At 40.2% G+C, this 16,746-nt stretch overlaps 3 protein-coding genes across 9 annotated transcripts in view; 2 read left to right on the top strand and 1 right to left on the bottom strand.

Annotated features, from left to right (window-relative positions):
* The window catches only part of NPAS2 (neuronal PAS domain protein 2), a 104,341-nt gene extending 96,311 nt beyond the window's left edge, over positions 1-8,030 (top strand). For 3 of the 4 annotated variants that reach the window (XM_042460963.1, XM_042460962.1, XM_042460966.1), the window contains 5 exons: positions 608-808; positions 1,861-2,048; positions 3,654-3,746; positions 4,484-4,661; positions 6,674-8,030. In XM_042460963.1, the coding sequence (XP_042316897.1) occupies positions 608-808; positions 1,861-2,048; positions 3,654-3,746; positions 4,484-4,661; positions 6,674-6,859 (846 nt within the window). In that variant the 3' untranslated portion in view covers positions 6,860-8,030. Of the gene's footprint in view, positions 1-607; positions 809-1,860; positions 2,049-3,653; positions 3,747-4,483; positions 4,695-6,673 lie in introns of all 4 variants that reach the window. The other variant, XM_042460964.1, reaches the window with a different exon arrangement.
* A 1,473-nt stretch (positions 8,031-9,503) lies between these two features.
* On the top strand, positions 9,504-14,720 carry RPL31 (ribosomal protein L31). Its single transcript, XM_042456752.1, has 5 exons — positions 9,504-9,627; positions 11,038-11,144; positions 13,599-13,724; positions 14,360-14,472; positions 14,652-14,720. Exons 2-5 carry the CDS (start codon positions 11,038-11,040, stop codon positions 14,681-14,683), a joined length of 378 nt encoding a protein of 125 aa, XP_042312686.1. The 5' UTR covers positions 9,504-9,627; the 3' UTR covers positions 14,684-14,720.
* Positions 14,721-15,510: 790 nt separating this feature from the next.
* TBC1D8 (TBC1 domain family member 8) overlaps positions 15,511-16,746 on the bottom strand; it is a 47,116-nt gene continuing 45,880 nt past the window's right edge. For all 4 annotated transcript variants that reach the window (XM_042456749.1, XM_042456748.1, XM_042456751.1 and 1 more), the window contains one exon: positions 15,511-16,365. In XM_042456749.1, the coding sequence (XP_042312683.1) occupies positions 15,919-16,365 (447 nt within the window). In that variant the 3' untranslated portion in view covers positions 15,511-15,918. The remainder of the gene's footprint in view (positions 16,366-16,746) is intronic.

Consider the following 16,746-nt stretch of genomic DNA (forward strand, 5'->3'; position numbering starts at 1 on the left):
CCCCCCGGAAGTCCTGCCCCCCCCTAGCACCAGGTGACACCTGGTGTGGGCACTTGGTCTCTAAAAGGTTCACCAACACTGCCTTAGGGCTTCTAGTGTGGTCCCACATTATTTCACATCCCCCATAATTATTTTTTAAAATGGGTGGGAAGCCAATCACACCTTCTAGAGACAATGGGATGCTATTTTGCAATAGCTACTGCTGTTTTTCAAAGGCATCTACTGGATTTAAAATGGATTAGGGTGGGTGGGGAATTCATGAAACCTCCCCCCAGCCTTTTAAATTTGTGTGTTTGTGTATATGTATGAACTCTCATATGTCACCAAGCCACCCATTGCATGAGAGATATAGATACAGATTGTTAGCAGGCAGGGAGAGGTGTGTGCAGTCCTCAGACCTCCACAAGTTACCTACCCCTCTTCTGGCTTCAAATCCATAAATATTTTCTGCAGCTAACTCCTGGAGCAAGTTAGTCCTCTGACTATCCCTACTTATAAATTTTATTCATTAAATAACAACTTGGAATCGAAATGATATTTCTTGCCTCAATTTGCCTTAGCAGGAGATGAAGTATGTTTTGTTTTTGTTTTTTAAATTTCCTTCCAGATGTTTTTACAGCAGTCAGCAGCATCAATTAATATTACCAACCCACAACAGTCAGAACCTCAGAGGAAGCCAGTGGTTGATCCACTTCAACAGCAGCATGGGCAGCAAGTTATTTCAAGACCTTCTCTTCAAGAGCAGGTTGCAACTTCTCAGACAGTAGAACATCAGATGTTAAGGGAAGAAAATGTGCTGTTAAACCAGGTCAGTACTAGGATGGGTAAAATGCAGCTTGTAAGCCACAAGCTGCCTCTCCCATGATTCTGGCACTCCAAAAACAAAATAGGAAAAAATCCTCACAATTTAAGGGACAGGGGAGAGAATTGTGAGGCCCTTGTCTGTAGCCATTGGCCACTGGTCCCCATTTTTTCAGCTTCAAAAATATCATTTTTGGCCAGAAGATCATTTTGGGGCATGTGCTTTTTCTTCAGTAATGCTCTTTCAGTCCCCTGACACACACACACACACACACACCAATTAGAAAATAGTTCTCCAAATGGCACAAAAGTGTCATCAAAGTTCTGGAACATCACTTCCAGGTTGGCAAAAAGTTGAATGGCTCTAGTTGGTGGGCATGAAAATGATACCCTTGACTGTTAAGAGTATTCCCCAGCTCTGCTGTAAGGGGTGCAGGGGATAAATTCTCCACGTTTTTGGCTATTTGAGGCCTGGGGGCCTTTCCTCCCCAAAAAACAAGAAGTGGATTGGTTTTTCAAAGAGGTCCCTTTGAACTTAGAAAAGCTCTGAGGATATCAAAACCAAGGCAAAATTTCCCATACCCCCAAAAGGCATGAGCAACTCTTTAAACAAAAACAAAAACAAAATGGTATGTTAGTGGACATGGGGCCCGAACAGACAGGCCAAAATAAAGATACTTAGGGTCACTTTGGAGGTATGCTGTTTAAATGATGTATGCGTCCTAAGAGGCCAGAAGTCATGCCAAAGCCACGCTCCAGTACTAAGTACTGGAGAGCAGCTTTGACACAGCTTCTGGACTCTTAAGATGTGTGTGTCATTTAAACAGCATACCTCCAAAGTGACCCAAAGCAGCTTTATTTTGGCCTGTCTGTTTGGGTTCATGGAGGATTTATGCAGTTGACAGGGTTATTTGCAAATTTAATAGTAACTCATATAATTGCCCTCAGCAAAAGAGGGAAATGAACTAAATTATGTCAGTCATTCTGTAAAGATATTCCTAATTTTGTTTTACTGTTGTATCCTTGTATAATAATCCCAAACTATTTTGGTTATTGTAGGACAAGAAATCAGTGGCTACTTCACAAGGGATGCAGGATGGCTGCCATTCTTCCAGCAATTTATCTTCCCAATTCAGGGACACCTCTCTGCTCCCACAATCTTTGAGCATAGCTCCACCTTCTGCCATTCCACAGGATAGCAGTCACCAGCACAGTACTTCTGATTTTGGTCATGACCAACAGTTGAGGTAAAAGAAGTGTGTGCTGTGTTTATCTTAATGCAAATAGGCATTGTCATTGCTGCAGAATCTGTAGCTCCATGTTTGGATTATTACTTTATAACCAGTAAACATGGAAAATGTTCAACAAAAAAAATTAATTTTATCAAGATGGAGCACACACCATTTGGGTATCATTTTGTTTGCCTCGGCAGATTAAACTGGTCGACCTGTTTTACTGTATTTTTTTAACTTTTAAAGCTATTTTATTATTGTATTCTTCTATTTTATCATATTTTCATTTCTATGACAGTTTTTGTTGAATTTGCAGCTTCCCATTCTAGTATCTTATCATAAAGAAAAAATAAACTTAAAGCAGGAATGGGCAACTGCCAGGAGTATACCCCAGTTGTGCCCTCCACCAAATATTTCATTGGTTTTGCACTACCTGCATTATAACTTTTTCATACATAAAAATGGCCCCCATATCCTTGAGAATATGGGCAGTAATTTTACCATGTTTTTTCCTTCCCAGTGTCATTTTAGGGCTAAGAAAGGCCTTCTTTTATCCAGGAAGTAAAGTGGAATTTTAAAAGGATGTATGCCCAGTTTCTTTAGATCTGGCAAGATGGATTAAAGAATTAACAGCTAATGTTGTGAAAAAATTTTGAAAAATAATCCAGGTACATAAGTACTTTTAAAAAGTTAGTTGCCTCTTCAGATGACTGCTTAATAACTGCTTTCCTGGAGTAAAAGAAAAAGGTGTTTAGGCTTGGCAAACTGAATGGAAGCTTTAACTATCAACTATTCTAATAACCAGCATACACAATACAATATCAAATGTCCCACCATCAGAAATGAGTGACTGCTGTTGGGCTGAGCATTATCATGGCTGTCTTTGACATTAGGTAAGATGAGATGGCTGCTTCAGGTAACAGATGTTACAATGGTAAATAAAAAGCAGCAGTATAGCATTGGGGGGGGGGCAGAGGTATGTTGCCCCTTACTTGCCCTGCCATCCTTAGGATAGCCTGTTCATTGCCCTTTGATGTAGTGAAGGATGTTCTCTCATCACCAGTTCTGAAGAAAATTTCAACTGCTACTTCACATGTGGAATGGGAGAGGGACAGGTGCATTTTGCTTCAGGTGGTAGAATGTCATCAGTTGTAACGGGACATATTTATAATGTGATACCACATCTCATGGTAAGAGGAAGAAACAATTACAGCTGAGTGTCAGTTCTCAAGGCAACCACAATTTAAATCTACACTAAGACCTAAATCCAACTGCTAGTCCCAATTAGATCAGTGAGACTTGTACAAATTAGTTTTACCATTCACCAACTGCTTCAATGGGTTTCATCTACTTGACATTAGCAATTGGAATTAGGCCTAAACAAAGAATTAACGTCTTATGAGAATGAGTAGGCTCTTGAGTGCATTTGGCAATAGGATTCAAATTGTGCTTTATTCCAGAACGAATTAAAATTTGTTCCTGGGCCCAGTCTAATTTAAAGTCTCTTACTCCCACAAAACATGCAGTTACCTTAAGCAGAATAAATCTCCTCCCTTTTCAATGTATTAAAGTTACTTGATCTTCACCGATGCTAATTTTCTTTAATTTTCTGTTTTCCAGACTCTTGCTGAGTCAACCTATTCAGCCAATGATGCCTGGGTCCTGTCATGCAAGGCAGTCATCAGATGTTAATGCAGCTGGACACCAAACAAAGTATGTAATGCAATATATACACACACATAGATAATTAAGATGAAGAGGCAGTTTTGAAATTATATTGAGAAACTTCATTTATTCTGAGATCATGAAACTACAGATCCATCTAGAGGTGGTACTTGAGCTAAACAGGAGACAGAGTAAGAATGTTATCTTTAGCTTCTGTCTTACAGTTAACCTCTCTACCATCATCCAGCTAACCACAATCCTAGTTTTCACAGAACTCAGCTGCTCCAATACATAGCTTCACTCCTGCAGTTGTGTATTAGTTTTTTCAAACCATATGGCTTGTCCAATTTTTAAGACCTGGGGGAACTAATGGGGGCTATTTCAGACAGAGGAAAATGTTTAAGAACTTGGATCCTGATGCTTGAAACATCGTCTAATGTAGCCATGCACAGCCTGCAGCCCTGGGGCATGTCTGTGGTCCTTGGCTGCTCCCTGAACAGCTCCCCAAACCAGCAGGACTCTGTGATTTCAATAAAGATTGATTAGCACATTGGTGTGCATGAATGTGCCATGTATTTGCATGTGCAGAGATGTGTGTAGAAGAAAATAATCTGTGTGCAGTGCATATATTGTGTGCATGTGTGTATATGTGGGTTAGCCACTTAAAGTACATAGATCCTGAGTCAGCCGCACCTGCTGTTTTTTTACCTATTGTCTCTCATGGATTGTGCTGTGACAACTATATTATTTTCACAAAGCCTTAGCTGGACTGTTTCTTTTAATAGATATTCTCAGAGCCTACAAGCATTCCAAAGTTTGGAAGTACAAGCTTCCAGCAGCAGTGCACCTATAGTGCTGATGGGACAAGCACTGTTACACCCCAGGTTTTCGGCAACACAGACTTCTCAGGCTTCATCTTTGCAACCTATGCATCAACAGCAGCAGCAGCAATGCTACCTGCAGGTGGGCTGGAACAGAACTGACATTATCTAATGGGTAAGCCGCCCTGGACGTTTTTTAGTTGAAGGGGCGGCATGTAAATGTTTCAAGGAAAAGTAGTAAATTATTACCATACAGCTTTTACCAAAGGCAAATAGCACTACACATTGGGACCATAAATTCTATCCATTTTTCACAAACCAGTTTCAACTTGCATCTGTGTTATGAACATGATAAGTGTATGTTGCAGATCAAGCTATAAGGCACTTAGTTGCAGTCTCTGTCTGTTTCTCTCTCACACCCATAGTCAATCACTCTTGTCTCTTTTTCTCACACACACAGCAAATGATTCCATACAGTTATATAGGATGCAGTTGTGTCGATATGCTTCCAAAAGTACACATTATTTTCCATATCAAATTTTCTTTCATTCATAAAAGGACCCAAAAGAGTGGACTGGTTTTAATTCCATTTTAATTATGTATGCGTGATATTTCTATTAAGATTTTTAAGTTTCCAGTACCAATTTTTATTTTATGTGTATGTTGCTGCTGATTACAATAGCCTTTGGTTTATACAGTACTTAAACAAACATTAATTAAACTAAACTCAGTAGTAAGTTTTTAATACCAGAGGAATAGTTAGAATTATCAGAAATTTTCAGTCAAAGTAAAGATGAGAGAAAATTGGATCTAAATAGTTTCACTTCTTCACTCTTCTATAAAAATGTACATTATTAGCTTTCTGTGATTTTCATTAATTTGTTTAGAATCCATTTGAGTAGACATTAGTAACTGACTATGGTGCAGCCTCATAGTATAGCTCCATTTACTCAAATACAGAATAATTTCCCAATTAATTATTTCTGTAATCTGCAATATTACTGGGAAAATTAGCTATTTGGAGATTGTGACTTTGCATATGTTAAAAACAGCTCATATTTTATGTATATCATGAAAACATCAATTTGTTTTAATGTGATTATACAGGAAATTTTCTGAAGGAGTACCTGGTCGCTCTTTCTAAATCTAATTTTAGCTCATTGTTTCTGTCAAGTGGATTTCCTTTCTTTCTTTTTTTTTTCTGGATCCTGATTACTTACTTGTTCCTTTGTTTTTTCCTTTTGCTGCACATAAACTTCCTGAATGATAATTTGTCACTGATTGCTCTTGGCACAGTTAACAAATAAACTGCCACTTCAACATCAGGTTTTTCAGTAAAATAGTAAACATGAATTGTAGATATAAGGGTTAAATTAAAAAAGCCCAAATATAGAGAATTCCTCACTTTAAGAACAGTAAAATCCGTCCACAGTAGAAGGGCATTGGCAATGTCAATGTAGGGCTGTAGTCCTTAATATGTGTAGTTACAAATAAGTACCACTGAGGTCTGGGGGACCTTATTTTTAAATAAACAAGCTCAGGATTGTTATCCATCAATAATAAACATGATTGCCATGTGAAATGTGGAATCATGGCAGGAAAGAGGAGGCAAGAAAAGGAGATGAGGCAGAATGCATTGGCAAGGTAGGACAGGAAAGCATAAAGTGGTGAGTTCAGTACCAGCCAGGGGCTCAGGGTTGACTCAGCCTGGCATCCTTCCGAGGTCACTAAAATGAGTACCCAGCTTGTTGGGAACAATTAGCTTATACGTTGTAAACCACTTAGGGAGTGCTTAAGTGCCCTGATATGCAATATAGAAATGTACTTGCTATTGCTATTGCTAAAGCAGGCCAAATTATTAGACAGGAAATCCCACCAATTTCTGTTTAAATAACTTTATAACTTCACGAGTTGGTTAAAAAAGTTCCATTTCACATAAATAGTACAGTATTTGGTCCATTAACTTACCTACACCAAATGTTTAGTATTCTTCAAATTATTATAGCCAACAGGCAACAGTCACAAAGCAATTGGTAGTTGTTGCGGGTGGGGATTGTATAAACTATACCAAATTCATTTTAATTATAAATGAATCTTTTGTTTCATGTCTGTTAAATAATTACTTGGCTTCATCAAATTCTGTTTTTTGCCTAGGTGCAGTCTGCAGGACCTTTACACAATGTGCAGGCAGAGTCTCTGGTCATACCTTCATACTCTCCACAGGAAGAAAGCATAGAGTACCTTCATGTGCAATCGCAAGAGCAGCAACTGCAGCACCCAGTTGGCCGGAGAACCATTGGCTTGCCTGAATCCTTAAACATGCAGCGATGTCTGCAATAGAGTCCGCCATCACAATCAGTGCACATTTAGCTTTATTTAACGGTGGCTGGAGAGGAGGAAATGTCGGTGCTTGAATATGTATTCATTTCAAAAGCTTTGTGGCATAGAGGGACTACCAAAGGTAGACCTTGATGGATAGTGCAATAGGAGAAGGAACGGGGATCATTTTGCAGATGTTTGCACTGTTTTGTGACTGTGTTATTAATGCTAATACTAATACATGCCATCATATGCAAATTGTGGCACTAACTGGTATGTGTTAGTAGGAGATTCTGTTAAATATTTTGACCAGAAAATGCTATGGTTATTCCAAAAAGAAGAAGAAGAAGAAGAAGTAGTAGTAGTAGTAGTAGATGGCCTTCACTATTTTGATCATTTAATATGAAAAGCACTGGTTCAGAGAGATTTATTGAGAGAATGAGAGATTATTTTTATTATGGTTAATATTATTATTTTGCACAGCTGCACAAAAAGCATAATCTAGCACTTTGGTAAGGAAAAGTCTGCTCCAGTGACCAGATGAGCACTTCCAGTAAGAGAGAATATACTGTCATTTATTTAAAAATAATTAAAAACACCCTGCAGTTTGTAACCCTCAAGACCCTTAACCAGAAACTTGTTACCTACCCACCCTATTCTTGCTACTTCTAATGTTTCAGATAAATTACACTTGACAGTTTCCTATTTACTTATTGAATTACAACTGTAAACAGTGGACTAAGCACAATCATTTGCAGCTACTATTTCAACATACTAGCCACGTTCTTTTAAACACTTTGAAGAGAATCTCTTCTACTGACTGGACAGACCCTTCACAACTGTTCACAGAACAAACATCTGGAGGATATGCACTGTGTTACTGCCCATTCAGTGGGAAGATGCTGCAACTGTATTACATATCTCTTTCATTATTACATTTAGGACTGAATTTTCCTCCAAGACATTGCACTTTTGTATGCTTTATGTTGATGTTTCTAAAAGAGATTTTATGTCATTATAAAATAAGTAGTGTTAAAAATGAGCTGTTGTTAAAAATCAACAACAACCATGAACTATTTCTATATAAAATAAAATTATATGGGACTATGTGGAAATTATTTTGTATATGAAAGATCAGCTCATTTCACAAGTCTGGAGCTTTTTTCATGTTTTCTGTGAGTAAACATTTCTAAATAAAAGAATAATTAGAAATATAGCTTCAGGCCTACAGCTTGGTCATATGGGTGCTTGCAGAAGGTTGTTGGTATGTCACCCTTTGCATTAGTTAGCATCTGGTATGAAACAAGTAGTTCAAGACCAGTTTGTGCTATCTGGTAACTTGCTGTTTGTCATAGTGGCTCTTTGGTCACTGTCCACTCATTTGTTCTCTTTCTTTGGTTTACCACTTGTTAACATTTGGGTTTTTAAGAACACAAGATGAAGCCTGCTGGATCAGGCCAAAGGTCTCTCATATCCAATATGCTATTCATTTGGTGACCAATTGGTTGTCTCTGGAAAGGCCAAGGAGACATGAGTGCAATAATCCCCCCAACCCACTGCTCATCCACAATTGGTATGCCAAGGAACAGTGTCTCTGGTAGTGGACAGAATATCTCTCTCTCTCTCTCTCTCAAAGGGGGACAAAGTGCACACCCAAGGTTGTTTTTATAGCCTTCCTAGGCCCACTCTCTCCCTCAACGTTTGAGAGCCTAAAGCCAGGCAATCTTACCTGTAATGAAAGGAGACAACCATAGGAGACAACCCACATAGCTGAGTAATTCTTGGCCCTAAATTGTGTTATGTGCGAAAATGATGGATGGAGAGCATGTGCAATCTCCCAAGACTTTAGGGTCCTGGTACAGACCCATAAACTCTTCTTCAGAGGTTTTTTTTTTGTCTCTGCTACTGCCATCCTCTTGAGGCTGAGACAGTGTGACTCCCCCATGCCACTCAGTGGGTTTACCATGGCTGAGTCAGGATTCGAACCCTGGCCTCCAGAGTCCTAGTGCAATTGTTGTAGATTCATTTGAAACCAGAATTTTAACCAGACTTAGCAGGGAGACCCAGAGCCGATTGGAAAGGAAACATAGTTCATTTAGCTGCAGCTGTTCCCAGTAGGAAATTCATCCAAATTCCTGGGACCCCGGATTCAAAGTGAACCCAGGTTTTATAGAAAACCAGAAATCACATTTCATTGGTTATATTGAACTGAACATTTACACCCCTGTATTTTCAATGGATATTCACACATTACCCCTAACCTATGCCACTGTCCCTCGTGGGTTAGCCATCCATCAGCCTTTTATCTCTATGCTTTGTTTCACTGTCCCCAAACTGTTTATGCAGTACTTCCTTTTATTTGGGTTAGACTCTTAAGTTAGGAGCCGTTTCCAAATCGTTTACATTCCAAAAACAGATAATTTCACATGACCTGCATTAAATCAACATGTCAGCACTGTCACCTTCAGCTCCTCCTGGACACAAGGGACAGTCTGAATTTTAACCTTTCTACCACACAATGCTCAAACCACTAGGCTACACTGCCCCCGCCCCCCAACAGTCTTCCTATGTGCCTCCTTTCACAAGGAGGAAAAAGAGCCTTGGAGGACCACTCTTCGCCCCCTCCCAACTTTTTTTGCCCCTCTAGGAAGCCGGGAGCATCCGAAACCGGAAGTAGCCTGTCGCTCCTTTACTTCGCTTCCCATCTCTATGGTTCTTCCGCCTTGGTGGATTCTTTTTCTCCCATCGTGCTTTGCGCTTCCTTTTCGGTCTGGCCCTGGGAAGGGAGGGTAAGTCCGGCTGTGGGGGTGTTTAGTAATCCGTCGCCATCCGTCTCTGCGGAGCCATGGGCGGCCGGGGTCAGGGTCGGCCTGGCTTCCTGGGGCGAAGAGGCTCACGGAGGGCGGATTATTTCTGGGGCTGGGCTGGGAGTCTCGCCGAATGAGGCCGACATTCCTCTCTCCCCCCTCCCTCCATCTCTCTCCCTGGCTGCCGCCATTAGAGCTTAAGTAGGCAATTACTGTAATGGGAACCCAGGAGGAGGGAGAAGGTTGAACAGGGGAGACGTCAAAGGCCTGGCCACGAGTGCTTAATGCCTTTAAAGATTTGGACTCTCTGAGCTGCATCACTACTATTTGTTTCTTTATTATCAGTTTCATTATTCATTGTGTCTGTTTTCAAGGAAGGAGGAAGAAGCAGAGAGGTTTTCCTGTTATCCCTCCCCATGGGCGCATAAAACATAAACCTTGCACAGAAAGGCTTTTGGATCTGGCACTCTGTGAGGTTGTATCCACACTGCAGAAATAATCCGGTTTGACGCCACTTTAACCACCATGGCTCAGTGCTGTGGAGTCCTGTAGTTTGTTGTGGCACCAGAGCTCTCTGTCGAAACTACAGTTCATAGCATGAAGTCACGGCAGCGAAGGTGGCGTCAAAGTGGATTGTTTCTGCAGTGTAGACACAGCCATTAGGGGCAGCAGCAGCATCAAAATACTGCACTATATTCTCTCCTAGGAAGAGTGCTCTGGCTCCAGTGCCATTCAGGATACATTACTTACATATTCTGCTTCATTTATAGGCTCCTTTCTCCCAGGACGGGACCCAAGGTGCCGTATTATTATACACACAGATACACATGGGTTTGGTTAATATGTTCTCTCTAGGAATATATGGGTCCTCCAGTGCAACTCTATGGTCAACATCTGCCAAATGTTGACCATGGGATTGTCCTTGAGGACCTACAAATTCCTAGAGAAGTGTTCTCTCTAGGAATCTCTAGGTCCTCAACCATGTTTTCTGGGGGACATTGACCACAGAGTCGTACTGGAGGCCCAGAGCAGTGGTTTCCAAACTCTAGTTCTCCATGTGTTTTGGACTTTAGCTTCAGAAGCTTCAGTCATCTTGGCCCATGGCATGGGATTCTGGAAGCTGAAGTCCAAAACATCTGGAGGCCCAGGGGCCTGTAGCATGTTACTACTTCCTTCTTGTTCCTTAATTTTGGCTCCACTTCATAGTTGGTATTCCACAGTGTAAATATTGGGTTTATTTCTTCTATGGATATACTTCTGGGAGTGGTGGTCTCATTGTGTGCCTGGTGACACTCGTGGACTGATGCTCCTTTATGTTATTGGCCTATGCCCTATTTTGCAGTGGCAAAGAAGGCACTAAAAGTTCTGCTCTTGTCTGAATGTTGCATGCAGATGGCGCCCGCAAAGAAAGGTGGCGAAAAAAAGAAAGGACGGTCAGCTATCAATGAGGTGGTTACACGGGAATATACTATAAACATTCACAAACGGATCCATGGCGTGTGAGTAGCTTTTCCTTTTCTTTCCATGCTCAGTTTTCTTGTGCATGACAAGACTTGAAGGAGATGCTAAAACTGGAGTGAAATTCCTTTGTCTCATGCATCTCTGTGAAGGAATAATATCTATTAGATATGCCAGTCATTCTAATATAGTTGACACCAATTTTCCTGTAGAAGATCCACATCCTCCTTTAGGCAAAATGGTGATCGCTAATCTTAATTATTTTATTATAGGCATATTTATTTATTTATTTATTTTGTGTCCTGCTCTTTTTCCAGGACTAAATAAAATACAATATAGAGAACAGTCTAGGGACTGTCAACACCGTTTGCCTTCACATATTTTGGATTGAAGCTTGAAGCTCCCATCATCCCTTATCATTGGCCTTGCTGGCTGGGCATGGCGAACACTGTAGTACAGAACACCTGGAAGCCCTCCTCATGCCCATCCTTGAGCTAATGTTTTGGACTGCATGAGTTGTATTCACAAGCTTTCATGAGAACATTTGAGGAAGGCAAGAAAGAGGGCTTTTTAGTATCAAGATGTTACTTCTCAAGCTTTTGTGACTTTTGATTTATTTAAAGGAAGTGGAGTAGCTTTTTTAAAAGCTTATGTTTGGGTCAAGACCTTGAAAACAAAAGACAATGTTTGTTTTGGGGAGGGATATAAGCAAAGAGGCTGATAAGCAACTTGTAAGACTTGCAAGGTGTAGAGGTTTGAGTGTTAGATTAGGACACACTCCCTTGGAGCGTAGTGGAGTCTTCTTCCTTGGAGGTCTTTGAACAGAGGCTGGATGGCCAACTGCTGGGGATGCTTCAATTGTGATTTCCTGCATGGCAGGGGGGTTGGACTGAATGGCCCTTGGGGTCCCTTCCTCAACTCTCTGATTCTAAGGCAAGGACAACCCCCCCCCCCCCCCCCCCCCAAGAACAATTTCTGCCAAGAAAACCACTTGAAGGCACACAACAACAGGAAGAAGACCTGTTGGCTCAGTAAATAAGATTTTTAACTGCTGGAATAACATCAAAAATATTCTGAAACTAGTGTTGTTTCATTTTGTTTAGACTCTTGTTTTGGATGAGGATGCAGGACTGCTTTTAAATTCAAGGCCTATTAACTGGTCATTGTAAAAGAATGGCACTTGACTTGTGTGACTTGCCCAAGGGGAAGTAGGCCCTTGTGTATTGTTGATGCACAGTGGAAAAGATTTGTTGTTTTTCCTGTTTATAATAGGGACTATTTGGAGTTCATATTCTTGTCACAGAGCTGAACAGGAAACACTGTAATTTCATAGTGCTGTGACCGGGAGCAGAGGGAATTAAAAGTGATGGATACTTGCTGTTTTCCATCTGTGTCCTGTTTGTGTCTAAAGTACAGGGTGATTAAAAAGAATGGTGCAAAACCTAATAAGAACAACTTTTATTTTGCACCGTTCTTTTTTAATCACTCTGTACATTTATTATTATTGCGGAGAAATCAACGCAGAAGTGGATTCTGGAAATGTAGTCGTCAGCTTTGACTTGGCTTTAATTTTAAAAAACAACAATTCAGGGTAGAATTCAAACAAAACAAATCTTAGATAGATAGGAATTTTCAGTTTCTAAATTGAACTGAGCCATTGTGCTGCTTGGTCTGAAGGGATCCAGAGCAAAGTGCCATCCATTCCATTTTCACTGCCATGGTTTACCCAGCCCCCCCTTAAATCCTCTTTCTGGGTGCTGCACTGGTTGCTTTGTTAAGCTGCTCTCTTCTCTGTCGCCAGTAAGAGCCTTTCCCTCCTCAGACGTTATCATGTGAATCCCATTTTGGAAGAAAGATAGGATATAAATCCTTTAAATAAATAAAACAGTATTAAAGACCTCTTTTCTAACAGGCCTGTCCAGACAATTTTAAACTGAATTTTAAAATGGTATATTTTAACCTGGTATCCTGAGCTCAGCACCTGGAGAACCAAGCGCTATTCTGATAGTCAGCAGTTGTCTGCCATTTTCATTTGGAAGTTTCCTCAAAAGCAAGAGTGGCAATAAACCTGGCCAGATTCTACCTTTTGAAGATGTGTTTTATGAGGACACTTCCCTCTTTGTCTCAAAAAGTGCTGTTGTTGACAGTCACTCTTGCCTTGGGGAAAAGGTTCCTATGAAAACAAGACCAGGCAGTTGCTTCCTTGCTTAACAGCCCAGTGCATCTTCCAGACTGCAGAGACATGGGTGGCATTTGGAAACCTTCTGGGATATGGGACTGAATTAACTTTCAGAGATTCAAGCTTGGCAGTACCACTGATCACAACAGTTGTGACAGATTCTTCCCTCTGCCAACTACCTTATTGCTGAAACTTATTTTTTCCAGAATAAGAGAACAACTTTTCCTGCCATCTGTATCTGTATTACTGTAGGTAATGAAGGATCCTCAGGTTATAGAGACATCTCTTTTCACCTAATGAATATTTTTGCATTTAGGGGCTTCAAAAAGCGGGCTCCCCGTGCTCTCAAGGAGATCCGTAAATTTGCAATGAAGGAGATGGGGACTCCTGATGTACGCATTGACACTCGTTTGAACAAAGCTGTCTGGGCAAAAGGAGTAAGGTATATTTCAGACAGTTCAGGACAGGCAGTACCTTTTGTGCTTTACCTTATGGGGAAAAAGTTATTAACTCTCTGGTTAATATGTGCATGCTAAGGTAAAGGTGAAATACACCAACACCAGTATATTTCTCAATGTTAGTTGTTGCCAGACAGATTGGTACAAAACTGTCTGGGACTGAGTTGGGAGTTTTCCACTCCTAACAGCCCCTGAGAAGTAAGTTTTTAGAAACAAATTGCTGATTCAAATACATGTTTCATTCTCAGTGGAAGGGCAAACAATACTAGAACAATTCTACCTGGTTGGATACGGTACTAAACTTTAGTACTGTAACTGTTCTCCAGATTTTCTTGGTGGAATGCTTCACCTAGCTCAAGTTTTTGCTCCCGTCTCAAAATGCATTGTGAAATCAATGTGATTCTAGATTCGAGATTGTTGGGCTTTTAAAAAAAGATCTGGAGAACAGCCTGCAAAATGTTTTATTAAATTCTTCTGCATTAGCATTACAGGATTGGAATTCGGTAATCACTGTTAATTGGTGGTTTATGCCATATCTTTTTTGGCAAGTGAATATTAGTCAATTTTTTTTAAAAAATGCTACATTTGTGCCCTAATCATAGTTGCAAATATTTTATAGGAATGTTCCTTATCGTATCCGCGTGCGTTTATCTCGAAAACGCAATGAAGATGAAGATTCACCCAACAAACTGTACACATTGGTTACTTATGTGCCAGTTACCACTTTCAAAAGTAAGTCTTTTCTGGTTTTGTGGAATGCAGGGAGATTTGATGTTTCTGCTGTGGGCTGCGCTTAGATATTAGTGTTGCTTTTTAGCTTTCATTCACGTTAAGGAGTTTGAAACTAATGTTTGCTAAGAGTGGTATGTCAGCTATTTCTGTAACTTATGCAAGTTTCTTTTTTTTTACAGGTCTACAGACTGTCAATGTGGATGAAAACTAAATTTTTATTACAATAAAAATTATAAAAGTGATACTAACAAGCTTCTTAGTACATACTTTTTTGAGGGTTCATGTATCACAGTTCAAAGATTGGCAGATCAGTACTGTATATTTTTGGAAGTCAGCAGAAGAGAGAACATAAATTTTCACATGACTTAAAGGTGTTTTTTCTGATACTCTTTTGACACTGCTTGAAGATAAACAAGCTGCAATCCTTTCACATCTGGTTTCCCTTCAAGTGCAAAGAAGTGTTCATGCTGAAAGGAAATTGCTCTTGGATTCTCTCCCAAAAATCCACTCTGATTCTGGGGATGGGAGAGCAGCATGCTTGGGGCCTGCCAGGAGAGGCTGTATTTCAGCAAATCAGTTTTGAGCTGGTATAATTGGTTTTAGTGGGAGGGAACTGGTTAGAGGGGGGAAATGCTATCTGGCGATAGCAGAAATTCTCAACTTCTTCCTGACAGCAGAGCAGTTAGTTTCATGGACATTCCAATGATTAAGGATAGGGTTGTCATGCCAAGAACAACAGTTGACTGGCTTTAATGAAAACAGCTAATCAAGAGGGTAATTACGAGGCTTGTTGTTGGGTCTTCAAGTTGCCTCCAACTTGGGGGTGACCCTAGGTGAACTTATCATGGGGCTTTCTTGGAAATTTCTTCAGGGGGGGTTTGCTATTGTCATCTTCTGAAGCCGAGTGTGTGTGATCAGCCAGTGGAGGTTCAATGGCTGAGCAGAGATTCAAACTCTGGCCTGCAGTTATAGTCCCAACAGTCAAACTACTGCACCACACTGGCTCTCAATTAAGAGATGCTCCCTATAAAACAAGAGTTGCAAAAGAGTCTTTTATTGAAAAGTGCACACACTCAATAGACATGAAAAGCACCTTCCATTTACACTGAACAGAGCAAGACCTACAAACCTTTGAGTCAAATATATTAGGTTTCAATTACCAGCATTGAAACGAAGTCTTCGGTATTAGTGCAAAAAAGGCAATCATACATAAAACCTGCAGACAGCCAAATATGTCAATAGTTTTGTGTGTAGAACTAGTTAACACATTTACAGTATTTTCAAAGTAAAGATGTTTTCTTTTTCATTTACATTCAAGAAGAAAATGTGTCAAAAATTTGGCTTTAAAGTTCCAACTGCATTGATCAGACCACCAAGGCATCAAAAGAGTCCAATAACAACAGTTCAAAATGTGCTTTGGTGAAACGGGATTCTCTTGGCCATTTGTTAATGTGCACTTAGATGTTCAGTCTCACCCCGTGATAACTGGCTTGTGCCATTTGTTTTTAAACTATATTGAGTTAGTTTTGCATTATCCAATTTTGGTTTCAGTTCTAAGGATTTTTCAAAGAAGTTGACCAGTGACTGTTCTGTTAATAGTGATGCCAAGATGTGTTCAAAAGAAACATTCCAGTCTCCTTCAGTCATTGGTAAGGGCTCATTCTTTGGGGTCTTCACAGTGTCGGTAAAAACCACATCTTGATCTGAGGTAGATGCCTCAGTCTGGAAGTCCTCGGTAAACTCATCTGAACCTGAGCTTGTGCTTCTTTGACCAACCTCTCCAATCTGAAGTAGCAGAGTAGTCACTGTAGCAATGGCTTGATACAACTCATTCTCCTCAGGATCTTCATGAAACATGCTGTACAAAGTCTTGCAAAACTGGATGAACTCTCGCTAGACAAGGAAGATGGAATAGAATGGGTTTTGTTAAATACAGTTTATTAAATTTTGGGTATGTGATAGTTATTCATGTGAGTGTTTAGTTTTGTTTTGAGAGTGGTGTGCCTAGCAACAGGTCCATATGGCAAATTATGCCTTGGATAATCAGAGCTTTCCCAGCCTGCTTTATTAGCTTCAAAATGTTCACACAGAACACCCTAATACTGATAGAGATTATGCTCACTATAGATTCATTAGTTGCTTACCTTTCCTTGCCTGTCTAATGGGAGACTTCAAAGAACAGCACAAAGATAGGCAGCTTTGAAGTCTTATGTGGAACAGTGGAGGATCACTACTTTTATGTTAATGTGTGTACTTGCTGCTGGGTGAAACTGA

Source organism: Sceloporus undulatus, chromosome 3 (assembly GCF_019175285.1).
Source record: "Sceloporus undulatus isolate JIND9_A2432 ecotype Alabama chromosome 3, SceUnd_v1.1, whole genome shotgun sequence".
Taxonomy (NCBI): Eukaryota; Metazoa; Chordata; class Lepidosauria; order Squamata; family Phrynosomatidae; genus Sceloporus; species Sceloporus undulatus.

Bases quoted from the DNA above. Each gene is read 5' to 3' on its own strand.
- RPL31 (XM_042456752.1), top strand. From the start codon at position 11,038: ATGGCGCCCGCAAAGAAAGGTGGCGAAAAAAAGAAAGGACGGTCAGCT. The intron at 11,145-13,598 runs GTGAGTAGCTTT...TTTTGCATTTAG, and splicing joins CACAAACGGATCCATGGCGT to GGGCTTCAAAAAGCGGGCTC. The intron at 14,473-14,651 runs GTAAGTCTTTTC...TTTTTTTTACAG, and splicing joins GCCAGTTACCACTTTCAAAA to GTCTACAGACTGTCAATGTG.